At 31.8% G+C, this 26,632-nt stretch overlaps 3 protein-coding genes and 1 long non-coding RNA gene across 6 annotated transcripts in view; 2 read left to right on the top strand and 2 right to left on the bottom strand.

The window, feature by feature from the left end:
* LOC106690265 (uncharacterized) overlaps positions 1–7,092 on the bottom strand; it is an 8,574-nt gene extending 1,482 nt beyond the window's left edge. Inside the window, exons 1-2 of the mRNA XM_014435627.2 lie at positions 6,594–7,092; positions 4,290–4,443 (exon numbers count right to left, since the gene is read on the bottom strand). Coding sequence (XP_014291113.1) covers positions 4,290–4,443; positions 6,594–6,924 — 485 coding nt within the window. The 5' untranslated portion in view covers positions 6,925–7,092. The remainder of the gene's footprint in view (positions 1–4,289; positions 4,444–6,593) is intronic.
* A 105-nt stretch (positions 7,093–7,197) lies between these two features.
* LOC136796291 (uncharacterized) lies at positions 7,198–10,333 on the top strand. The gene is made up of 3 exons (XR_010843996.1): positions 7,198–7,625; positions 9,916–10,134; positions 10,249–10,333. It is a non-coding gene; the product is annotated as an uncharacterized lncRNA (long non-coding RNA).
* Positions 9,424–16,754, bottom strand: LOC106690266 (uncharacterized). Its single transcript, XM_014435628.2, has 4 exons — positions 16,049–16,754; positions 15,506–15,967; positions 12,061–12,166; positions 9,424–9,805 (listed from the first exon to the last, which is right to left on the bottom strand). Exons 1-4 carry the CDS (start codon positions 16,596–16,598, stop codon positions 9,460–9,462), a joined length of 1,464 nt encoding a protein of 487 aa, XP_014291114.1. The 5' UTR covers positions 16,599–16,754; the 3' UTR covers positions 9,424–9,459.
* A 214-nt stretch (positions 16,755–16,968) lies between these two features.
* RpIIIC53 (RNA polymerase III subunit C53) overlaps positions 16,969–26,632 on the top strand; it is a 10,891-nt gene continuing 1,227 nt past the window's right edge. The window contains exons 1-6 of one of the 3 annotated variants that reach the window (XM_014435639.3): positions 16,969–17,144; positions 21,503–21,734; positions 21,813–21,942; positions 22,219–22,305; positions 24,993–25,126; positions 25,218–25,304. In XM_014435639.3, the coding sequence (XP_014291125.1) occupies positions 17,119–17,144; positions 21,503–21,734; positions 21,813–21,942; positions 22,219–22,305; positions 24,993–25,126; positions 25,218–25,304 (696 nt within the window). In that variant the 5' untranslated portion in view covers positions 16,969–17,118. Of the gene's footprint in view, positions 17,145–18,306; positions 18,607–21,502; positions 21,735–21,812; positions 21,943–22,218; positions 22,306–24,992; positions 25,127–25,217; positions 25,305–26,632 lie in introns of those variants that run through there. The other 2 variants (XM_014435636.3, XM_014435637.3) reach the window with 2 other exon arrangements.

The raw sequence follows: 26,632 nt of genomic DNA on the forward strand, positions 1-26,632 counted from the left end.
ACATGGAAGGGGTACAAATGGGTGACCATGATTGACCTCTTCAGTAAGACCGAAATGGCGCACCAGGTGCAAGATAGGTCTTCGAAGTTGGGATCAAACAGGGGTAAGGAGATACTGCGATACGAGGGACCATTCAGGGTGATAATAATAAGGGAACATAATATTGTAACTATTGAGAGCATTAGAGAACAAAAAAGCCCAGGACCGTTCATATTGAACAACTTAAAAGTCCCACTAACCGAAACACCTGCGCAAGAGTAATCCGGAGTGTCCTCATCTCAACTTATTGAGAATCTGAAAATTCCTGAATATTATTAAATAATTCTATCAGTGGGTAGATCTTCCACATGTTTGTATCATGTCATTATTATATCACTTACAGCAAATTTACTTTATATATATATATATATATATACACAGTTGTAAATAACAATAAATAAATTATTAAAAAAAATTATTAACTAACGAAAACAATTATTTTTCTTTTAAGTATGAATCTTCCCTTAATGTATCGAGTTACGGTTCCAGTTATTATTTTTTCTGAAAAATAGACAATAACATTTAGGACATTTGTAATAATTATAATTTTTATTATGGTAACAGCACTTTTACACACCATTGTCGTGGATCCACTCATTGACCCTACGTTAAAATATTAAATATAGTGTTAATTAAGTTAATATTGGAATCTGTTTTATAATAAAAGTTTTAATAATTGTGCATTCCAAAGATTCAAACGAAAAAAAAATTTACTACCCTCAAAAAATATTTTTACTATATATATTTACTACCCTTCCTGTTTCATTTATATTCATGTATCTTATCTTTTAATTTATATTCATGTGTCACCTTCTTAAGTGTACTTATATTAATTACTTTATTATTATTTTCTATTATAATTTACATTTCTCTGTATCCCCACATATTTGGTATATTGTCTTTCTTAATCACTTACACATATTGCATCCCATTATTTTATACTTTATTTCTTCTTTTTTTTTTCTATCTATGAGTTTTTATTTTTTTTATTATTATTTTTTGTTATTTTTTATTTATTTTATTTTTTTTTTATAATTTTGTAAATATCTCTTCTTCCCCTCTAGTATATATATTACCATTTATTGTTTACCTAATTTAAAAAAGATTTTTTTTACAATATTTACTTTTAAATCATTTCCGTTATTATGTGGCGTACTAAACTCCCATCCCCTTTTCTCCCAATACAAACGGCTCACTCTGACTTTGACTACCGTCAAAACAGGTATGAATTCTTTCTCATCATTTGATTTTATTCTTTTCTTTTTTCATCTCTTAATTTGTACTTTCTTTAATATTTCTTCTCTTATTTTATCTCATCATTTGATTTTATTCTTTTCTTTTTTCATCTCTTAATTTGTACTTTCTTTAATATTTCCTCTTTTATTTTATCTCTTATCTATCTGTTACTATTACCGTTTTCATCTACTGTTTACAACCTTTAATTTTTCTTATTAAATTTTACTTTTCAGTGTATACCCCTGTTATTTTCCGCTTATGTTTTTTTTTTTTGTAACTATGTCAAGTGTTTGTATCTTTTTTAGCCCTGACGAAGCCCTGCAACGTGGGCCGAAACGTTGGCTCAATAAAATAGTATACCCATTTACTATTTGAGTTTTATTTTTTGACCGCACCCGGACCATATTCCATTCATCTATACACACGGTCAATCAACAATCTTCCAAAAAAAAATATGTTTGTGATAATTAAATTTATTTCGTGGACTGAAAAATGGAACTGAAAAAATTGTTGATTTGAATTATTTATTAACAAATTAAAGACAATGATATATAAAATCATAGAGATAACTAACTGCTTTTAAATTAAACCAAATAAATTAAATAAAAATTTATTCTCTTTATTAAATAAATTAAAATTAAACTAATATGATTAATGTGGGATTGGATAGCTCATTGGTAGGGACTGTGCTACTAACTTCAAAAACCTGGGTTCTAAAAACGAATTTTATATAAGTAGAAAATGGTGTATTGTTACAACAATTAAATTTAGCATGCAAATATTGAAAGTGAATTGAATAAATATAATTGGATTGGAATTACGATAAGATTATAAGTTCGTCTCTTTGTTTTCTCACTTACTACTGTTCCTACTAATAAAAGGGTAGGAGGGTTAGATTGCTTGGTGGAAGGGATGTTATAAGGGCTTGAGCGTATCCTGCTCCAATGTTTTGATAATAAAAGGGTGCGCTTGTCACGTAAAAAAACTTGTTTTTTATTCTGAAATATTACATTCAGGTAATAAGGATCACAGAGCTGATTCACGCCATATTTACGAATATATAAATAAAATTAAAACAAAATAAGAAATAAAAGAGAATAAAAAAAAAAAATTTTAACTTGAAGTAAGATGATATCTTAAGCATAATTATTCCTTTTACATTGAGCCTGGGGAATTCCGAACCGAGCTGTGCCCTCCAGTTTTGAAAGAAAGAGCAGAACTCCGGAAGATTCGTACGCTTCTCTTTCAACAGCGTCACTCGTATTAAAGCCCATGAAGGATGAGTTAGGGCGCTAGACACAGAGCTTTAGAATTAAATTCCACTTTACATAAAATTCACCTGGCCTAAAACATAAAATCTCTAAAACCCTTTAAGATTTTGGTTAATGTGAAGTCGAAAGGTAATAGACTTCTTCGGACGGAATCAAAAGAAGAGAGACACACAGAACCTTTTTTAAAAGAACGAAAGTGAGAAAATGTATTTTTACTTCTTTACGAATTTGAATGAAATTCATTAATTAATTATTTGAGATTTCTTCTTACTACTAAACTAAAATACAAAAGGTAAACAATTTTAGATTACACGGTCGCCAAGTTTTGTTGAGACAATTTACGGTAGAGACCGAGGGTCTACTTTCTTCACCAACTGTACGGTTTAGCTGTGTATTTAAGGAACCAAATATAATTTTCTAATTTCGAAAGCTTTAAGTTTTTCTTTTTTTATTATTTGTTTATTGAAATTTACATTAAAATACATATTTTAAATATGGTGATTACAATCGTATGATACAGATATGTAGAGAAACTACCCACTCTAATAATATTTCTACATTAGAGGGTCACGAGACCATCTTCCATCGGAGGATTATCAGAAATGGAAGAGGAAGCAAGGTTAGAAACTAGTGGGTTTGAGAACTTGTAATAGATGGATTGATATCTGGTTCAGTCTAGATCGGTTACATGTGAAACATTAAGATCTTTATGGATGATTGTAATTGGGACAAAGTAAGGAGCATTTTGAACAGTAAGTATTGGATTCGGGAGGAATACGATGGATTAGTGATGCCCCAAAGCTCAACTCTGTATGTTCAGATAGGCCTTATAATAGTGATGTAGGTCAGTCTTTTGTAATGGATTGGAAGTTTAGACCGTTTGTCAAGTAAATGTTGTAAAAGTCGGAATCGACGAGTAGTTTCCTGTATTTTCAGTCTTGTATGAGGATTCCATGTCAGTCGTTTGTCCAGAAGTAGTCCTAAGTAACGGATTTGTTCGACAGGAATAAGTGGAGTATTATTAAAGGATACTGTGAGGCAAGAGGTCATGGATTTACGACGATGGGTATATGTGATTTTATGGGATTTCTTGAAGTTTATATTAATCCTCCAGTTTTGCCACCATTCTTTAAGGGTGTGATGTGGGATTGGAGGGTTTGGGATACAATGGAAGGATCATTTTTCACTCAAAATAGACATATGTCATCGACATACGTGGTGAGGATGGGTTAGGATGTCAGCAATAAAAACTGTATAAAGGATAGGACCAAGGATACTACCCTGAGTTACACCAGCAGATTGTGGAAATAGGGATGAATAAGCGTTGTGATTTACTTTAAATAACCCGTCGAAGAGATAAGAACGAATAATGAGGAAATATGTAGGTGATAGGAATTTACGGATCTTGTATAGCAGTCCTGGGTGCCAGACTCGTTAAAACTAATTTAAATTTTGAATATATTTTATTTTACTAGGATATTTTGTAGAATATTTAAATATGATTTTACGAAGAATTTTGGTTGTAAGGATTGGATATGGGAGAAATTCGAAGGTTTAGTTGATCTTTAAAGCTCACCTCGTATGCCCAATTAACCATTATTATTGTCAAGATTTAAGTTAGACATAAAAACTTTAAAAATTATATATGATTTACTACATAAAATTAGGTATGAAACTTAATATATATTGACATTCTTTATAATTTGCATTATTATGATGAAAATAAAGATAATTAAAACGTACTGTTTAGGAGTGATATTTACAACCATGAAACAGATATCTTTGGAAAGATGGTGTTGTTCCATCCCGAACAAGCATAACTCCATCCATTCTTCCACTTCTAAAATCTTAGTATTTTCACCTTCCTTAACTTCTTCTATTTCGTCCAATTCGTTTTCTGTTAATTACACAGTGATTAGAACAATATATCACTAAAATAATAAAATCTTATTTGATGTTCATTGTGACATCTTCTTATTTATTTACAATTTATTAGCTGGAATGTTCAAACCTTCACCTGTTTAATTTACTTCAAGGTGCTTCTACACGTATCATAGCGAATTCATGAAATCATTGCATTCAAGCAAAACTCAAGTTTGTTTTAACTTTCCATTGTTTTAGAACAACCAATAGATGAATATTTGTTTTCTCCCTGTTTTTATCACTTGAAAAATTTTCTCAAACCTTGAATTCTAAAATTAACTCTTACTTAAGGTTGTATTTTTTAAAATTCTATCGATTCGGTGTAAATAAATTGTTTCAAATATTATTAATTAACTTTAGCAGTTTATTTTTGATTTAGCATACCACAAACATAGATATATGAACAAGACCTACTACTGTTATTTACAACATTGATACAAAATAAAGTTTCAATAAGGTTTGAATCCCAGTCATTCATAATTATTTTGTACTGTAGGAAAAGGCATAAGCACTATTAGTGTCTTAATAATCACTTAGTACAAGAGCCCAAGAGGAGAAAAAAGGCAGTTCTCTCATCCCAATTTTTTATTACTTTAATGATATACTTTAACTATGTACAATTACTAGCCAAAATTGATGAGTCAGCCAAGTATAGGAAGGAGGAATAAAAAATGGCGGCTGTTTCAAAGCAATAAAAAATTTTTTTTTCATTCGAAGCTCTATATCTTAAAGAGTAGGAACAACACAAGAAAACCTAAGTGGACATTATTTAAAGAATAGTAAATTTGCTAAAATATGAGCCCTAATAGAGTTATTTACGTTAAATAGTTTTCGAAATATAGCTTTTTAAAAGCAACGTTTCAGAAAAATGTTGTATGGGACGTACTGAAAGATCAGCAGTTAGTGAATTTATTTTGACAAAATTTATATCTCAAGAACCATTTGACGTACAGGTGTCTATTAGCACTCAAATTAAAGTTAGTTTAATGAGCTATAAAGTAGTTTATGATGTTTATCTTCGTAGGAGTAATAGTTTACATCAAATTCGCTAAAATAAATTGATTTATAGTTGTTCGGACAAATTTCCATTTGCCAAATTTATATTCATATGTAAATATCACAAAAACTACTACCCTACGAAGATAAGTGTGATAAGCTACTTTATAGAAAGTTAAATTTCCTTTATTTTGAGTGTTGGCAGACATATGTGCGTCTTATGGATCTAGAGATATATTTTTTCAAATATCCAACATTTTATACGAACAACTAGAAATTAACATTTTGTGAGTTTATTTTGTCAAATATCATAAAAACTACAACTCCTATTAAAGATAAACATAATTAACTATTTTGTAGTGAATTTAACTAGCTTTTTAATTCAGAAAATGGTTTCTGAAATGGAAGTTTTTCATAAATCAAACTTATTGTCCAAACAACCATTAATCAATTTATTTTAGCAAATATCATGAAAACTACTATTCCTACGAAGATAAAGGTCATAAACTTCTTTATAGTCCATTAAACTATCTTTAATTTGAGTGCTAATAGACATCTGTACCTTACATAGTTCCTGAAATATATATTTCTCAAAATAAATTAACTAACTACTAATCTTTCAGTAGATTTTTAAGAAATTTTGCTTTTTTAAAAGCTATATCTCGAAAACTATCTGACGTAAATAGCTCTTTTAGGGCTAATATTTCAGCAAATTTACTCTTCTTTAAGAGTGTTCTCTTAGATTTTCTAGTGTTGTTAGTTTTTAAAATATAGAGCTCCAAATGAAAAATAAATGTTTTTTTAATGCTATACTTGGAAGACTCATCGTCTGATCTAGTATTGAATAGTAATTACACCTAGTTCATAAGTCATTAAAGTAATCAAAAATTGGGGTGAGATAACTGCCTTTTTTTCTTCCCGGCTCTTGTACTAACTGGTTTATTTCACTCACATTAACTCTCATACATAAACAGTACACATGGTCTTAATAACCTACTAGATTGTTACAAAGACCTCCCGTAAGAGCTGACTTGACAGTCAATGCTGACTTGAATCAGCAATAATCAATACCTGAAGTCCCCACAGTACTTACGAAGTCTTTATGCAGAAAGATATAATAAAACTCACCATCGAATATGTTTTTTTCGTAATCGGCTTCCCTGAAGCAGAAGAGGACGTACGTTGGTTTGTCGACTTTACTATCGATCATAAAATCGAAGAAGTCATTTTCATTTTCGAACGAGAATTTGTGGATGTATGCGATTGTGGGAGGGGTCGGAGGTCTCTCTTCAACAACTGGTGGAGGTGGTTTTGGTTTCGCCTTCTTTTTACTCTTTTTCCCCCTTTTTTCTCTTTTTCCCCTTTTTTCTCTTTTGCCCCTTTTTTCTCTTTTGCCTTTGCCACCTTTTTTGCCTTTCTTTTTCCCGTCCCACAAATTTATCATCCTAAATCCTTCCATTTTGTTTTTTGTTTTTGAAGAGAGGGGTTAATATTTATCCATTGATCAACTCAATCTTTACACTTCTCCTGGGTTAACAACTATTTATGTACTAATAATCCATTAATTTGACGTTTTCCCCCTAAGGGGGCGGCGTGTTTCAGTACTCATTTCCCTGCTAACACATGATTATTGCTAGTTCATTCGCAATGATTAAAAAAAATCTGAAAGTTTCCATGGATACGAAACGTTATTAATATATCTGTTATTTCATAATTTTTTTTTTATCGAGTTTAAAGAGGCCCATTATAGTCCTGTGTATTGCGACTATCGATAGTACCTAGAAAACAGTCGTGAAGGTTTTATGAGATGTTATCTAGTTAGTGTTAATATTGTCATGCTTAATATTGATGTTGTCTTATAAGTTAGTTGCAATAAAAGTTCATACATATGTCAATAACGGAAGATTATTAATTCACCGTGTGTATAGATGAATGGAATATGGTCCGGGTGCGGTAAATATAGAAAAAGCTCATAGATAGAAAAACAAAGAAGAAATAAAGTATAAAATAATGGGATACAATATGTGTAAGTGATTAAGAAGTCAATAACAATAAACTTCGAAAAATTTTCTGAAAGACAATGTTTTATTATATCTTATTTCCACGAAGTTTACAACACACCTACTTGGTCAACAGAATGTATACGATTGTGTGTATATGGTTAGTACAAATGAATGGACTTGGTTTTTAAATTGATTTTTAATTGAATTTAAATTTAAATTTCAAATGCAACAATTTTCTTTATTTTAATGTTTTAAGTATATTTGGTCCTAGAATGAGATTAACTTATGATAAAAGCAGTAATTTATGGATTTTCATAAAAGAGGAAACATGGATTGGACCACTACCCAGCCTCTGTTTTCATGAATTGAAATATGTCCATAATTACATTTGGGAGTGGATAGTTTTCGCTCTACCCAATTTACTTGACATGATAAACGTATAATCTTTCTATACCAATGAAAAATAATTTTGAGAAAACTGATATGAGAAATTTCTGTTTGTAAGTTTTAGAAGTAGGTCGAAGAGAGGAAAGGAAAGGTAAGGAAAAGTAGTCCAGTCCACTGAGTAGGTCTGTTCCAACAACCACATAACTATCCAGAAATATACGGAGCATGCGCATTACAGGATCTGGGGGGGAGGGGAAACACGTATTACGCATGCTCCGAAGAGTCAGAAGTGGTTGTTTGAACACACCTAGTGGAGAGTTGGTAGGAGAACATATACACTGTGTGTCTCCCCCCTTCTTTTACTCACAGGCAAACTCAGGCAAAACTTGGTTGCCCTATACTAGTCTCTTAGAAGTGTTTTACAAAGGTTAGTCTCGCTTACTTGTTTTACAACTAGACATCGCGACTTGGCAATTGTTGCTAGTACTTGCAATTAGTTATTCTATCAATTATTTTAACAGTTGCTGTTTACTACAACCATTGATAAGTTATCCTATAAAATTTTGATGTTAATGACCTCTTTGGAAAGGCCTTCGATTGTTTTTTCTTATTATCATTACCTCATTATTACCATTTTTTAAAATTATTTCTATTGGCGAGGTACGTGTTTTAAGACTTAATTTATGAGGTCGCACTTGCTCAGCCTCCACTGGCTCACAACCAATGATGCAGCGAGATGGAAGCGCTGGGATCTTTTGAGCTCTGCTCTACTCCTCACACGTGGGGGATAGAGTGGACTCAGGGATCCTCAGGTCGATTGTGTAAATATTGTATATAAGAGTGTAAATGTGACTAAAGATTTTTTATTTCATATACATAGTTTGATTATGTTCATTTTGTTTATCCGTCTGTTTGTGTATATTTTAAGATAGATTTTTTTTCTCATTCATTTATTTATTTGTATTCTTATTTTATTTTAGTATGAATGTGATCATTCATCACTATTACCTATTGCCCACAACTGTGTGGCAGATTGTAATATCTATCAATAGATAAAAAGTATTTAATAAAGTTCAAAATGAGGTGAATTGCTCTAACATCAGGTCTGAGACAATGTGTATTCTGGGCGTGAAAAGGCCGAGTATGTAAGACATTTAGTTTGTAGAGGACCAGGAAATTCTATACAAGTTTATTTAATTAAAAAAAATATATTATGTTTATGACAATATATTCTTTTTTTCATTACAGAAGCGAATTAATGGTATTTACAAAAATTATCACCAATTAATATAAGACGATAGTTTGCTGGGTCACGTCTCGGCCGCTAGGTCGGGCTGCAACAGTTCGTACCTGTAACGGCTTTCAAGTATATGTAATTTATACTAATTACCAGCAGATAGCAGTAGTGTCATTAGTCTGTTATTTTTTTTATTTTATCTTGTTGATTTTATGTTAAATAAAAAAAAAATTAAGACTCCAATAAGCTTTTATTTTCAACACAAGAGTAAGAATAAGATATGTAATCTGACTAAATAGAATAATAAGGATAAAAAAGAAAAAAACCAAAGGCTAAATATATATATATATATTTTTATTGGTTCTGCTCATTTCTTCTTTCCTTTGCCCTTTCCTTTACCCTTTCCTTTACCCTTTCCTTTTCCTTTACCCTTACCTTTACCTTTTCCCTTTCCTTTTTTCCCCTTTTTACCTTTTTTCTTCCCTTTGCCCTTCTTATCGCCACCTGCCTTCTTCGGAGGCGGTTTCAGATCACGAGGGGGTGGTTTGATTCCCTTCAATAAATGATTGCTAGTGAGATATTTGTGTTTGCGATCCATGAACAAACCGAACATGATAATACTCGTGCATTCCTTTTCCCCTACAAGCTTCTGTAACTGTCCCCATTTTATGAAAGTGGGTAATGTATGGAGAGCGAAAGGTGTGCCGTTAAATCTGCAATACAAATTAAATAGGATAGAATTTATTTATATTAAAGTTAAAACTTAGGCTAGTATTTTTAACTATATCTAAAGAACTTATGCTCTAACAAAAATATATACCAGTCTCCAGATCTTGCAAAACCTGGAACGGGGGTACCGATAGTATTCAGACCTCCTGAACAACAAGCCAAAGAGGAACCAGTGCTCAGATCTTAAAAGGAAGGTGGAAGAATGAGGAAGTAACGCAAATAATACTTCAAGATCAAACGCAGATATCCTAATAGAGACCGAAGAGATAAAGAGGAAGATCTTAATAGTTTAGTCACAAAAGAAAGATATGAGGTCTGTTCCAGCAACTATTTCAACTAGTATATTTATTTAGACTGGTCTACGAGGTCTGTGTGAATAACCTTTATAGATAATAAGTATTACAATTTAATTTTTTCTATGTTTCAGAATATGGGGATGTATTACGAAATAATATAATATGGCCGTGGTATCTAGTAAATGTAATGTAAGATTACAATGGTATGATACAGACACGTAAAGGAATAACCCATCGGTAGCTATCAAATAATATTTCTTCATTAGAAGGTCTCAAGGCTATCTTCTTTTTAAGCACCTCGGAGGATAGTCAGGAACGGAAGAGGAAGCAAGGTTAAAAACTAGTGGGTTTAGCTGGTTAGGGAATTTATAATGGAAGGATTACTTTCTGATTCGGGCTTGATCGGTTACGTATAAAACATTGATGTCTTTATGGATTATTTGCTAGTGGCAAAGTAAGGAGCATTGAGTAGTTTACGAAGTATTTTGTATTGTAAGGATTGGATACGAGAGGAATTCGAAGGTTTAGTGGAGCCCCAAAGCTCAAGTGCGTATGCCCCGATAAGTCTTACTGTAGTCATATCTTTTGTAATGATTTGGAAGTTTAGATCGTTTATCTAGAAAGTGCTGTAATAGTTGGTATCGACGTACAGTTTCCTGTCTTTTGTGAGGATTCCAAATTAGCCGTTTGTTCAGTTGCAGTCCAAGGTAGCGGATCTGTGCGACAGGGGTAAGAGCAACATTATTAAAGGACTGTAGGGCAGGAGGGTAGAGGTTTACGACTGAGATTAAACTTAATCTGATGGGATTTGTTAGGAGTTATATTATTCTCCAGTTACAACTATATTTACATAAAAATACATCTAGTAAATGTAATGTTAGATTACAATGGTATGATATAGACATGTAAAGAATCTACCCATTGGTAGCACTCTAATAACATTTATACATTATAAGGTCTCAAAGCCATCTTCCTATCAGGCGCCTGGGTTTTGGGAGTTTGTAATGGAAGCATGGTATCTGATTCGGGTTAGATTGGTTACATATGTAAAATTAAGGTCTTTATGGACGATTTTCTTTCTAATATTGAGAATTTTATGAAGGATTTTGGATTGTGAGGATTGGATATGGGAAGAACATACTGAAATTATTTCTGTTAAATCTATCCATCTGTTCCTTTGGGCCATTTTTAGCGAACTCCAAAACCCATTTTAAAGTTTGATGTCTCAAGCTACTCAGTAATATCCCACGAGTATTTTTAAACAATTTGAGCTCAAAATATTGAAATGATATTTTATTGTATTTCATAACCTTCTTAAATGATCAAGTGCTCCTAGTGGTATTGCACAAGATATGGTCAGCACTTATAGCCTATCTCTACTGCTCTCTAGCTAACGCGAATTTAATTCATTATTTATGATAATATTTACTTAAATTAATACTTATATTTAATATTTAAATAATAAATGTTTTAAAATTAAAATAAGGACGACAGAAATAAATATCCTATACCTGTGCCTTATCTAATTCGTTCAAAAGTCGGGTGCCAATGCATGTCTCCTTAAACATATCAAGGGATTGTTAGTGATGTTGTCTATAAATAATTAAACTTACCTGCCACATTTGAACGATACACGAGACTCTTCTTGAACACTTTGATATGCATTTTTTCTGTTTCCACGTGAGATGAAAGAAACATTCTGCATGGAGACATTCACTGTTACATTGGACTGAATATATTTGCTAAAATCCGTTTAAGGGCAGGCAACTACAATATTAAGTTTCTTTATTTTTTATAGATGTCACTAACAGTGCCCTAATATATTTAAGGAAATACACAATATCTACCTGACTCTTAAAACGAATTAAATAGAGTTACTACAGTGTTTTTTTTTTTTTACATTATAATGTGTATATACATAGTTCCTCTTTTAGTTTACTTACATCTCGATATTATGTACATCTACTGTAAGGTAATTTATATTCTTTGCATAAGGTCTCATTTGTACTATTGCCAAACTCTGTGTTAGTAAATAGTCAACTGGATCTTCTGTAACATTAATACTTCAATATTATTATCGTTATCATTTATAAGGTCATAATTGTCCTTAAATGTTCGAAATGGAGTTGTTGCAACCCCGCTACTATTTACTGAACACCTGGCCCTATCCAATGTCGAGAAGTGAACTACTATACTCATCATTCAAACATCGTATATTAATATATGTACAATGTCTTGTAAATCATTTAATTGTACAAATGAAATTACAATTTAATATGTTGTAATATTCTTAAATGTTGTACTTGAATCAATAGAGCTTACAATAGAATCTTCTGATCCACTAAAATCTAACGTCTTATACTTATCATCTTTCGATGGTGTCTAATAGCCCAGAGAGTTGACTAAGCATAAAGTTGTCTAAGTGTGAATTTTCCCTTAAGGGAACTACCTTAGGAAGCAGTAAGCAACAATACCCATAATGGATCAGTACATTCTACTGCTATTTTTGGAAAAGCATATTGGATTTTATTTCACTTTTCCTTCTCTTCCTTTCCCTTCCAAAACCTTTTCTTGCTTTCGTAAAGACCTACAGCTAGTTCCTGTAGGGCTTTCCATCCTCTTCACGACCCTTCGCTAGTTCCCTACAAAGTGAAGTTTCCTTCCTGCAAGGGCCTATTGCTAGTTCCAGAAGGTTTGATTCCTTCACGACTGTTGACTAGTTCCCTACGGAGTGAAGTTTCAATCCTGAGAGGATTTGCGGGTAGTCCCCATAAAACTCATCCTGTCGTTTCATCTCCTATCCAGCTGCCTAACCCATTTGAACACGCATTGTCGAGGCCTTCTATTTTAAAGCACCTAACATCTTGAATTGGAGTCAGAACAAATTAATTATCCATAGTCAGATATGGGCAAAAATTAGCTATGGATGGAACTAATAGCTAAAATTCCCATAGAAACAACACTTATTCATGAATGAACCACTGATAAATAAATATATACCGTATCCATAGTTTCAACTATAGCTAATTTTTGCCCACCACTGTCCATAGTTACCTTGGCAGTGTCTTTTACCAAGCAATAATCCAAGTTTTTTAAATTTTATAAATCGTTTAATTCGCTTTATTCAAGTGAAGTTGCTATCCAATGTCATTTTCATGAATATTTAAGTTACTTTGAAAAAAGTTAACAAAGAATAACAGTAACCTTGGAAAAAAAGAATAATTTATAGAAAAGGAACCAATTTCTTTTTTTAACTTGAATCTCAGTCGATATAAAAATATAATGAATATTCTGTTTGTCATAACGTCCATAGGGTGATAAGAAAAATAAGTGTGGTTGTAATAAACCTTCACAGAGGATTAGAAAACATTTTTGTAACGTTTTAGGTGATTTTGGTTGTAAGAGATATGAAAGATAAGCAATTGAAATACGATAGAAATAATTAAAGATACGATAAAATACATAGAATAGAATAAATTTAGTAAATTAGGTTATCCCTACAGAACTCTTGCATTAGTTATGTTTCCTTCTCTTTAATTCATTGGAACCATAAGCAATATCATGCTCATTTCTATAAAAAAAAAATAATGTTATCAACAAAGCCTATTCAACACACATAATTGGTAAAGCTGCAAACTTTAAGACTAGGGGTCCTAAATATGGGCTACAGTCAACAATATTTTCGTACCAAAGAAAATTCAAAATTAAATTTCAACACGAATCAAATCATTAAAAAAATTATTGCAGAAGGTAGTAATGTCGTATGAATAAATTTAGGAGGTTAGTCTTCATATTCTGGACACACATATAGGGTGTTTTTTTAAGCCCGATAGAACTTGAAATTGTAAAAAATAACACAAAAAATTAAATTGTAATCAAAATTTTTTTTTTATTCGAAAGATCAATACGTGACATTAACATTTGAAAATGATTTCGGGCATATGGGCACCGCGGCTGTTCTTGACGAAGCGCATTCTGGACGTCCAATTTTGGGCCACTTTTTCGAGCACTGCTGGCCGTATGTCACGAATAACACGAACAATGCTGGCCTCCAAGGCGTCAATTGTTGCTGGTTTATCAGCATAAACCAGTGACTTCACGTAGCCCCACAGGAAATAATCGAGAGGTGTCAAATCGCACGACCATATGCGGCAATTTTGCTTATTAACAAACCCGTTAAGCCAAAAATGCGCCTCATCGCTGAACACAATTTTACATAATGCGCTTCGTCAAGAACAGCCGCGGTGCCCATATGCCCGAAATCATTTTCAAATGTTAATGTCACGTATTGAGCTTTCGAATAAAAAAAAAATTTTGATTACAATTTAATTTTTTGTGTTATTTTTTACAATTTCAAGTTCTATCGGGCTTAAAAAAACACCCTTTATATCCTAAAAAGTCGGCTTTCGTACCCACCATTCAATTGGTGACCATTCGTTTGATACAAAAAGGACATGTTTTAAGGCATTAATGCATACAAAAGTAAAAACCGACCACCTCCGACACTTCAATGGTATCCCTAAAGCAGGAAGCCTGTGGATCTTGCCCACAGGTCTCATTTCGTTAGATTCAGGTAGATCAGCCTTCATAACCAATTTCAGCTTGGATATTGCTCAAAGTATATTGTATCTCTCATAATGGCTCTAGGGACCCCAATCAGCTCAGTTTATTTGTAGAATGGCATTTATTTTTACATCGCTTTCAATGCATTTTTTAGTTGCCCTTCTGTCCATTTCCCTCTTTTCTTGGCTTGTAGAAAAACCATTAGCATAGAAAGAAACATCAAAATATTTAATGAACAATTAATTATTGACAAAGTAGCACTTTTATGATGAAAAATATGCTCGAAAATGATAGAAAACAAATACCTAGGAATAGATAGGCCATAGTAGGACAACACCCCCGTTTTAACTGAAGTACACCCACTTCCTTTTAAAAAAATTAAATTCAAACAGAACCCTAGTAACATCCAGGAAGTAGAGATCCTTAGCTCTCGAAATTATCAATAGGTTCCTGGGCAGCTCGAATATATCATTCACAAGAAACATGAGAACTTAATTCAAAAATTTCAATGACGTGTACCTTTTGACTTCAAAAGTACACAAGTGAATCACAGAGCCTATTCTTGCATAACCTCCTCTTGTTCTGATGTTTTGTCTACGTATAGAAACAGATGCTACCTCCTTATTTTTGTTTAGTAATAAAATCTTTGTATCATTTTTCAGCACTAGGACATAATAGGACTTGGACCACATGTGGGCTTCCTACCTTAATTGGTTAACTACTAATTTACGAAGATTGAAAATCCCATTTAGATATCTAGATATCACCTATTTTGTACAACAAACATAGCTTATGTATGATATAATACAGCTGCGTATTACATACCTGCAATTAATACCTCTTCCTTTGGAGCCTTCTTTTTCTTTTCCTTCCCTTTTTTCCCTTTCTTACCCTTTTTACCTTTTTTACCTTTCTTTCCCTTTTTCCTTTTTTTTCCTTTTTTCCCTTTTCCATCAATTGCATCATATGTCTCAACACCATTAATTTCATCGGAGCTCTCGTTTTCATCTGAGCTTTCACTTTCATCGAAACTATCACTTCCATCGGAGGTGCTAGTTTCGTCCGAACTATCACTTTCATCAGAGCTGTCACTGTCGGAACTTTCATCACTGTCGTAACCTTCGTCACTTTCATCAGAGTCTTCAATTTCAGTTGTACCATCGTAATTTCCATCTTTTTTCTTTTTACCTTTTCCTTTCTTGCCCTTACCTTTTTTACCTTTACCTTTTTTGCCTTTGCCTTTTTTGCCCTTTCCTTTCTTCTTTCCTCCTTTTGGCTTTTTCTCCTCTGTTAAGAATTAAAAACATGTTAATATAAAGTCAACTAAGTAAAATAATTCAGAAAGTGAGGACAGAATTGTACACTTACTTTTAGGTGGAGGCTCTGGTTCGGGAGGTTTCGGTGGAAGCGGTACTTTAAATAAAACGTATGTGTCCATCGTTAACTCCAGTTCTACGATTGCTTGCAAGAAACTCAGTTCATTATCAAAAATATATTTATATATTAACGCTTCTCCATTCTTCGGACCTTTTGGTACTACAGGGCCCTTTTTTCCTTTCTTCTTATCTTTTTTTCCTTTTTTACCTTTCTTTCCCTTTTTCCCCTTTTTCCCCTTTTTTCCTTTTTTCCCCTTTTTCCCTTTTTTCCCTTTACCATCACTTGCATCATTTGTATCGATATCATCACTTTCATCAGAGCAGTCGCATTCACCGGATCTATCGCTTTCATCGGAGCTCTCGTTTTCATCGGAGCTCTCGTTTTCATCGGAGCCCTCGTTTTCATCGGAGCCCTCTTTTTCATCGGAGCCCTCGTTTTCATCGGAGCCCTCGTTTTCATCGGAGCTCTCGTTTTTATCGGAACTGCTATTTTCTTCGGAACTATCACTTTCGTCAGTACTTTTCCCTTTTTTTATTGTCATACCTTCAAATTCCACTTAACGAACGACGATCCATTCATCTACTTGCCATTTGAAAGGTAGAAATTGGGAGTAAACTCCAAAATGAGCAGAAGCTATATTTTTAATTACATTTTTGCTTGCACTGAGTCCATTTTGGTCATTCCATATGGCCGGTTAATTCTAGATTAAAGATTAAGTTAAATTGATAAATTTTAAATTTCATATTTATGAAATAATGAAAATGATATACAATTATATTGATTTATAAACTGTATATGCTTATTAATTTTGCTTCGTTTTAATGTATTTGTCAGTTGAAGAAACTCACGTACTTATTTGGTATGTCAAACTCGATATATAGTTGTTAGGTTATAACCTATACTATCATCATACTACTGCAGCTTGGATTGGATTGAAGTGAATCATAGTTTTTTGTCTACTCCCAATATGGTTGCTTCTGACATTCGGGAATTTTGTTAGAGGGAGTTCTCTGAGAGGTAACAATAGGGCCGGAATCGAACCGGCGCATGAGGTTGCAGACATGAGGTTCCCGAATGGCCTAAAAAAGTAGGTGATAGTTTTCCACTTTCGTTCGCTCCTTAAGGGATAAACTAACCCCTAAATGAAAATCGTTTTTGCATCTTTTTGCTATGCTCCGTTGTCCATTGGCTTCACTTTTCCTTATACCTTACCCTCTCCTTTATACTCATTATTCTAAGAGCAGGAAATTTACATACGTACGTACTAATGCAAGAATTTTTCATAAGTGTCAAGAAATTGATACACTGGATATCATTTATAACATCCTCGGATATAACTACGTATCACATTAGCTATAGAATTGACCCTTAGTAACTAGTCAGTTTGGGAAAATAAGGCATTAATTCGAAGTTGAATAAAAATAGGATTTGTTAAAAATCAACTATCGCCAACTACTCACGAAGTAATCGGTTTACTGTTGCGTTTAAAATCTACACAAGCCACATGTCTCTCTTTTCCTCCAGCTCGCTTTTAGAATTTCTCGAGTTCTATTCTCTATAGTACTAGGCATTCTTCGAAAGAAAAAGATCAAGATAATGCAGTAATTTATCGTACAAAATTCCTTCTTCGCTTTACATGATTGGTTATAACAACGATCGGCTTTAATGAACGAATGTGGCTAGTTCCCGGAGGTAATTATAAACAGTATCCATATTACACATACCCCTAATCACATCATGATATGAAGTGGGATAGGAAAATATCTCTGGCTCCTGATTTTAAAACAACTATGAAATAACTGTTTTGACTTTAAAATTCGCTCTTTAATATCCTGATGTTTAACTTTTTCTAAATTAAATTCAATTCTATAAATCAAAATTTTTAATTATTACTATGTTAAGAAAAATGAGTAAGATTAAAGTAAATGAAGTTTATTATTTCATAAAAGAATTTATTAAATTCCGATTCAAGGTTTTCTATATTTTTTTTATTTTTAAATTGAAATGTAGAAAAAAAAGTACTAAATACTGAAATGTTCAACTCTCCAAAGAGCTAACAAACATCGTATTTGCGAAAGTTGAGATATCTATTAACTGTAATGTTAATTTTAAAAAATAGATCATTTAATTATTGTTATAACTTAATTTATTGAATAATAACTTATTAGTAAAAATATAAGCAAAGTTTTATTTAAAGAATTCAAACTTACATTCGATATATCGATATTTTTAATATTTACTAATTCTATTCATTTTGTTGTTTCTCACAAACGTGGTGCATGTATTTAAAATTTGGCCATGGGGTTTTGATGTATAGTTTCTTGTTGAATTGAATGTCTTCTCTTTGAAAGCAGATTTTCTGCTATTTCTAAAATGTCTGGTGACAAAGTGACTGTGAAAACAGAAGCTAGTTCAACGTTTAAAAGACTTCCATCTTTTAAACAACCCAGAGATTTGAAGCTTTCTCAATTTTCTAATCCATTGGCAGAGGCAAGAACTAAAAAGGTCTTTGTTCCTAACTTAAACGTTCAAAGAAAGAAGCAAAATGAGTAAGATCATTGTGTTATTATATTAATATGGCATGATTATTCTTTTGACAGCTTAAAATATTTTTGATTTTTGTCAATTTTAAAAGTAACATTGCCTAGGAATTTATGGAGAACTTTTATAATGTTTTTGCTAGAAGCTAAAAGTACAAATTATACCATGCTAGTAACAGTATCCTGTGACACCTGTCATGGTAATTTTGTTTATAAAAAGTAATGATCTTTATTATTTTTGAAACCACTTTGAATTATAATATTCTTGACAATGCCCTTAGTGATTATACCATTATTTATTTAAAATGTTATGCTCATTTTAAGAACTGTTGACTTTTTTATTCACTTTGTTTTGTTTTTTTGTTCCTGTTTTGTCATTCAGTTAATGTCTTATTATAGTCTAGTGTTGTTAATTTGAATTCTAAAGTTATATGAATTGTTTCCTACAATAAATAGGACTCTGTTAAATTGTGGAGAAAAATTTATCTCTTTCAATTGAAAAAAAGAAAATATTTACTGAAACCAAATAAGAATTCATTGTTAACTAAAATTATTAAAAATATCACTCCATTAGTTCTTGAAGAATTATTAGTACACAACTGTCGTGCTGCGTAATGGATGGTTGTGTACTCAATTTTGGGTGGTCACCATCAAAGGATTTGTATCAATCCAATTTTGGCCCTACATCCATGGAAAATAGCCCAACAGGGATTTTTTTCATCCCTTTGGAGTGATGACAGTGGTAATCAAATTGAAGTAATGATAATAGTAAATAATATAATAGTAAAAATATAATAGTAAAAGTTAAAAACCAAAATAGAATATGGTGTATTAGTGAGTATGCATCCGCTTACTAGTTGGAGTGACATTTGTGTACTGCTACTGTTAAAGATTATCTCTACTTTAACACTTCAATTTTCAGCATCTAATTTTGTTAAAAAGTGAGGTGTTGAGAAGTGGGGTTATCCTACATTGTGAAAATTGAGTATAATATGCATTTTTGGAAATCAAAATTAATGCATTAATCAAATTCTGTCCTTTGATGACAGAAATGTAAGGATTCACTTTCAAAATTGGTCTGCAGCAGTATGACAAAAGTTTGTTGGTCCACTCAGATTCTCAATCTGCCAAAAGAATTCACAAATGTTTCTGGTCATTCCTTTTTCCAATCAGTTTTCACTGGAAATGTTATTTTATGGAAATTTTTCCCCAACCTGTTATCAACTTTTCGATCCCAGAACTGAAAAGTTCAGGGTTTAGTGAAGAAATGTAGTCAGAAAATTATTTTCAAAAATTTTACCTTTAAGGAAGTTGTCCAAATTTCTGAACTGATGAAAATCAGTCTGATGAATGAAGTGGCAGTGAAAGGACTTCATAACACAGTTTGTTTAGTTTCTTCGCCGTCTGCTCTGAAATATGAGGTCTGGGGTTGTCGTGTAAGATTGTAGGTCCCTTCCAATTAATGAATGCAGGTTGTTTTTTTGACAAGTTTTTGATCCATTGTGTCAATATCACTGCAGTACGATGTGGATGTGATGGTTAAATCTCAGGGTAACAAAGAGAAATGAATTATTTCTGCAATTAACCACTACGCAGAAACCAATCATTTTTTTTATACAAATTTGGTTTTGGCATGTGTCCCCATCTTTCGTCGATATTTAACCACTGACCTGACTGATGCCTGTTGTCATATACACTTTTTATCACGTGTGAATATTTATTTGAGGAAAAGCTCACTTTTTTCTTATTTAGCAGTGAAATACATGTCCCATAATGCTTCAACTCCTGCAGCTTCATGAGGTATCCTTAGATATATTTTTTTTACTACACCATTGGTCTATAAGTGTCGAAAAACTCTTAACTTTTTGGTAAGGGTTTTCTTCCAAAGTGAACCTAAGTTCTGTGTCAATTGCTAGTGAGTGTTTTCCTTCTCTTAGTTGGTTGGCCAAATCTGTGTCACCCTGCCAAAAAATTTTAAACCACTTGTGAATGGTCTGTCCATTATACCACCCTTCCCCACCGTGGTAATGTTTCTTACATCTTGGACTACCAAGTGTCCAGATTTAAACTCATAAAAAAAAAAAAATACTTAAATGGAGAAGATGGTTGGAGGTGTGGTCAGCAATAAAACACAAATAAAGAAAAAAATATTTATTTGTGTCAACGTTTCGACCTGATTTACAGGTCTTCATCAGGGCTATAAAACAAAAAGAGATAACTACCATCATTCAGAGAAACATAAAAATAAATAATAGATTAACAAATTTGGAAATATACAATAAATATAACAATGAATTGAAAATATAAAATAGTTGATTAATAACAATAAATTAGACAGTTGTAGATTGATAGCGACATAAGATGAAATATAATATTATATTCTTCTTATTATCTTCTTACTTATATTATAATATATTTATCTTATATTGTTATCAATCTACTTCTGTCTAATTCCATTGATATTAATTTTATATTTTATATTTTCAATTCATTGTTATGTATATTTCCAAATTTGTTTGTCTATTATTTTTATATTTCTCTGAATGATGGTTGTTATCTCCTTTTCTTTTATAGTCCTGATGAAAACCTGAAAATCAGGTTGAAACGTCAGCATGAATAAATAATTTTTTTGTTTATTTATGTTTTTTTGCTGACCGCACACAGCCGACCATCTTCTCCACTTACGAAAAATTTAGATGTTGTGGTGAAAAATAGATCAATGCATTCATGATAGCTTGTATTGGGTTATTTCATATAAAATATTCATTTTTATTATCAACTATCTACTACACATTATAAACTTTTCTTATAAGCCGTAGCATCTTTAGTAAAAATATTTATTTATATTTAAACATAAGCGGCTTGTGATTCCTAAAATATTTTAAGATTCATCATTATTTTACAGCTCCCACGAAGGATCTGCTGAAAGCAGTAATGAAAGGAGAGACAAAAACAAAAGAGAAGAGCGCCAGCGTCAGAAGAAAACTTTTATACAGGGACAAAGTATCTTTTCTGAAGGTCTCGCCCCTCAGATGAAAAGATTCTCATCTGGAGGTAGATACAATCAAGACTCATCTTCGGGCGGTGGTGGAGGTGGCAGTGGTGGTGGTATCCTAAAACCTAAATTGAAGCTCAATGTAAAGAAATTTGCTTTTATTAATACTATTTCTAATCCTATTACCTGTTTAATGGAATTTAATTTTTTTTTTATTAAGGAACCTATTAAAGTAGATCCGAACGAGGAAGACCTCATAATGAAGGAGTTAATGCGGGATGATTTTATCGATGATCCTGGTACTCAACCTGATATGGATGATTCACCTGTTAATCTTCCTCTTAGGAAGTGTATGTATATATGAAGTTCATTTTTATTTTAATGATTATTCATTATATAAGTATAAACACTTCAATACAAACAATGAGATGTAACAACAGTACACTTCTTGTACTGTTTGTCAGTAAACAGTACTTCCTAAAGATTCTTCATGTTCTTTAGGGACATACCGTGTTGAAGATTTCTGCCTTTTTTTTTTTTATCCTTTAATGTTATTCATTATACATTGTTAAATGTTATTTTAAAACTCTCATTGATCAAGTGACGTACCTTTTGATGTTGTGCAGTGAAAGGTTTAAAAGTGGAGGATATTAAAGAAGAAAAACCTAAGTTGAAGGATGAAGAAACGGGAGAAAAAGTGAATGGTGTTCAGAGTAAGTATCGATTAACAAGATATCTTCTATACAATGCATTAAGTATATTATTATATAATTATAAGTATATTATTATATACACAATAAATGTTGTTAAATAGCATTGTTACAAGTAAAAATAACAAGATTTGAATAGGATTACAGGAGTGTACTCATAACTTAACCCTTTTAGTGCTGGGCAAAAAAGAGGTGACTATACAAAGATAACTGGCCAAATTTCACGATTTTATTCTGGTTTGGAAAAAGGCTCACAAAAACCAAACAATATTTACATAATTCAAGTGTACAGTGTATTAAGGACGAAATATAGAACAAAACAATTATGCTAATTTTTTTATATTCATTGAAAATTATATAAATAACAAAGGTATACAGTGACCGAAGAAAGTATTTGCACTTCTTGTCTTTTCTTTATATAATGAATTTAAATAATAATAAAATAATTTAAGGTTCCTTAGTAAAAAGTACAATTAAAACTTGTTAAAAAAACAGTATAAATTCAATTAAAAATATTGATCATAATAAAAATTTATTTATACATAATATAAAAAAGTATTTGCTCACTATGTTTGTTTACTTGCTCTTATTAGAATGGTTGAGTATAATCCTGTTCTTTTCTACCATTATCATTAAATATTTCAATCTATTAAGTTTGTTTTAATTTAACTGATCCTAATGCCAAAAACCAGTGAACCAAGTGCCGCTACTCACAAAAAAGTTATATTATTTTGAAATCAAAGAAGATTGTATCGCGAATTAGCGGATTTTTGTTAGGTATTAATTTTTCTACCATCAGATAAATAATTAAGAAATTTGAAGAAAGAGGCACAACTGCAAATAACCGGCGCAAATGAGGTCCAAAGAAAGTAAATGAGAGGATGAAAAGAAAAATCCAAATTGAGGCGAAGAAAAATCCAAGAGTTAGTTTTAAATTCTGAAGGAATTTACAGGAGTCCCGAGAAAGAAACCTTATCAGTGAAACCAATCGCAAAAAAAGGTTCTTATTTGCTAGGGATTACATCAACAAGCCCATCGGTTCTGGGGAAAATGTATTATTCTCTGATGAGGGCAAATTTAATTTGTTTGGATCTGACAGCAGAAATATGGCGAAGGAAAAGTGAAGAATTCAGGAAGCAAAACATCTCAGTTACTGTTAAACATGGAGGTGGGAGTGTAATGGTTTGGAATGCGTGGCTTATAATGGTGTAGGAAATCTCGTGCCTATTGAAGGGATTTTAAATGCAGGAGATTATGTCAAGATTTTGCGCCATAACCTGCTAGCCAGTGCAACCAAATTAGGAATTCAGGATTGGTATATTTTTATGCATGATAATGATCCAAAATATACAGCAAACAATACTAAAGAGTGGTTAATATTTAACATTCGCCAACAACTTCATATCCCTCCATCGTCTAATGACTTAAACATAATTGAAAATTTGTGGCATATTTTATATAAAAATGTTCGAAAACAACAAATAACTGGAAGAAACTCCTCAAGGATTTTTTACAGCAAGAATGGGAAAAAATTAACACTGATTTAGTTAAAAACCTCGTCCACTCAATGCCGAGATGTTTACAAGCGGTAATAGATGCTAACGGACTTCATACATAATATTAAATTTTAAAAAATAATAATAAAACTTAAGGTGTGCAAATACTTTTTTTCTGTATTTTTTGTAAGTTTGATGTTTTGTTTTTATGAAAGAAGTTTTTCATTTTAATTTTATTTGTAGTTATTAAGTTATAAATATACTTCTTGTTTTTGAAGTAATAGGGTTTTTTTATTGCATAAATTCATAATATAAAAAAAAAATGTGATATGCAAATACTTTCTTTGGTCACTGTGAATGATCATAAAGAAAATAAAAATTAACTTGTCACTTACAAAATTTATATACACATACAAAAAGTCATCTTTTCATCATAACTTTGGTATAGACCATTTATTACAAAGTATATGGATTTCCAATACATTTTGTAACAAAATAAATAATATTTCATTACAAAACTAAAGAATGCCTCCAAGGTACATGGTAAGTGCCGGACGGATTATCTCTTCCGAAACAATGCTGTTTATATTGTTGTTGAAGAACTTTTTTTTTTAATTCTCTCGTAATGAAATTAGGCCATTTATAATGTATTTTAAAATAGAGTGCTCTCCCAATATGACTGGTAATGACCGCTACAATGTCACTGGCACTTTTCACCAGCACAGCAAAAGCGGACATATCGGCCTTCAGCACTAAAAGGGTTATATTTTTTTAGTTTTATTTGGCCCTGTTTTAATGAAAACATGAGTTAAATAGATGTTTATCACATTGAATATGTAATATATACATTAATATATAATATATAATTAGTGATTTAATTTTTTAAAAATTAAATCACTAATTACATTAGCACGTAATTGGGCTATAAATGTAATTCTATCTGTCAAAATTTCCACTTATATTACCCATATTTCTTTACATCTTTATTCATATAATTATGTATATATTTAAGATTTTTGTTTTAATATTTTCTATTTAATTTATATAATTGTCTGTAATTATCATCTTTTTTCTTTTGTATTTTCTGTATGCTTCAGAATCAGTGAATCGAGTTCACATCTTTGATTATTATATTTCATATCTGTTAACTCTCATTTTCAAATGAATTTAAGGAATTAAAATTTATTCTTCCAGTAAAAAAAGAACCTGTCCCTCAGCCAATGGTGTGCGAGGATGTGAAACCGATTGATATTACTAAACTGCGCACGTACACAGCTGCTGAAATCATCCATAATCAGGCACAGGACAACAACTTCGTATTCTTCCAGGTATAGCAGCTTCTTCGATATTTATGTAATTTTGTTTATAAATTATTATATTTTTTCATATTTGTAATATGGTATTATTTAATTTTGGCAGATTCCCAACAGCATTCCTAGGTTAAAAGTTCCTGAAGTGGCGAAGACGAGTAAAAACAAGTCTACCTCGAAGGAGGAAGAAGAAGAGGTAAGAGTACTCCTTAACATTTTTGAAACATTATTCATTATTATATTGTATCATTTACATTTTATCATTTATATTAACATTGTTCTCATTCACCTTTATGAAATTAAATGATAATTTTTTTTATTATTGTGGGAAGTAGTCCTTTCAGAGCAATTTGTGTGTTTGTAATCTATTGATCAAAGCAGTATGGAAATTCTTACTTACAAATTATAGTATAATTACTTAGTATTATATAGGGAAAAATTACAAATATTTACAAAGAATGTTTAAAAAAATAATAAATCTGTACTGCTTCAACCCATGAGGGGTCAGGGGTACAGTACTTTAAAAGGAAGTGCTATTACTAGACCAATAGTTGTGCAAGGAGGTGATTTGGTCAGGATCACACTCGACCACCAGACTAAATTTACTAAATTAAGGGTACCCACTTTATGAGGTTTGGTGAACCGTAGAGGGCTCTTAAACCCACAGACCTGACTCAATGGTTACAATGAAACAGATGATTATCTACCACACCGACTCTAATCCAGGACCTTGGAGTTAGTAGTCCTAACCGATGAGCTACCCCCTTCCAATACTATACATATAAACAATATAATATTTATTCTGTCCGGAAAAGGAGAATTTGAATGAAGGAACCGTTGGTACTTAATGCAAACATGTATTACTATTGATACATGATACATACATAGGGAATAGAGTTCCAGTGGGAGACAGATTGGATCAAGAAGGATTTGTTAAATACAGTAGCACTGCTAGGTGAAGGGTCAAATGGACAGGATCTATTAGCACAGAATTGAACAGAGGATTTGAAATACACGTTTTGTAGGATATAGGAGGAACACTGAGTTCTAATGACTTGAAATAGGAAGAATGCCAGGAAATATTAACATTGGTAGGAAGTGTGGAGCTGCTTCATCTCGGTGTTATATGTATATCTCCAATGACCTCTGTTGAGGCGAGGGGTTTTTCATGATTGAAAAACAATTATCTTCCCGAGAGTAAATGTTCGCTGGTTTGGGTGATAAAAAAAAGCGAAAAAAAAAAAAGTGAAGGACCTGAAAATAATCTCATTAAAAAAAAATAATAAAGAAAATGAAATGATAAAAAAATTCCTTCCAAATGATATACAATTTAATAAAATTAAAATATAAACAAATGGAACAAAAAGAAAAAAAATGAATTGTGTTCTGTTGTTACAAAAAAAAATTGGATATATATATATATTAGATTAAAAAGATAAGTCACTCACAGATGGCCAGAGGGTCAATATGTGCATATCGACAACATCTCTCAATTCTAATCTCATCTGAGATGGACATTTTAAA

Source organism: Halyomorpha halys, unplaced genomic scaffold (assembly GCF_000696795.3).
Source record: "Halyomorpha halys isolate HHAL.00 unplaced genomic scaffold, Hhal_1.1 Scaffold1632.1, whole genome shotgun sequence".
Taxonomy (NCBI): domain Eukaryota; kingdom Metazoa; phylum Arthropoda; class Insecta; order Hemiptera; family Pentatomidae; genus Halyomorpha; species Halyomorpha halys.

Bases quoted from the DNA above. Each gene is read 5' to 3' on its own strand.
- LOC106690266 (XM_014435628.2), bottom strand. From the start codon at position 16,598: ATGACAATAAAAAAAGGGAAAAGTACTGACGAAAGTGATAGTTCCGAA. The intron at 15,968-16,048 runs GTAAGTGTACAA...AATTCTTAACAG, and splicing joins ACCAGAGCCTCCACCTAAAA to AGGAGAAAAAGCCAAAAGGA. The intron at 12,167-15,505 runs GTATGTAATACG...TTAATGTTACAG, and splicing joins GGAAGAGGTATTAATTGCAG to AAGATCCAGTTGACTATTTA.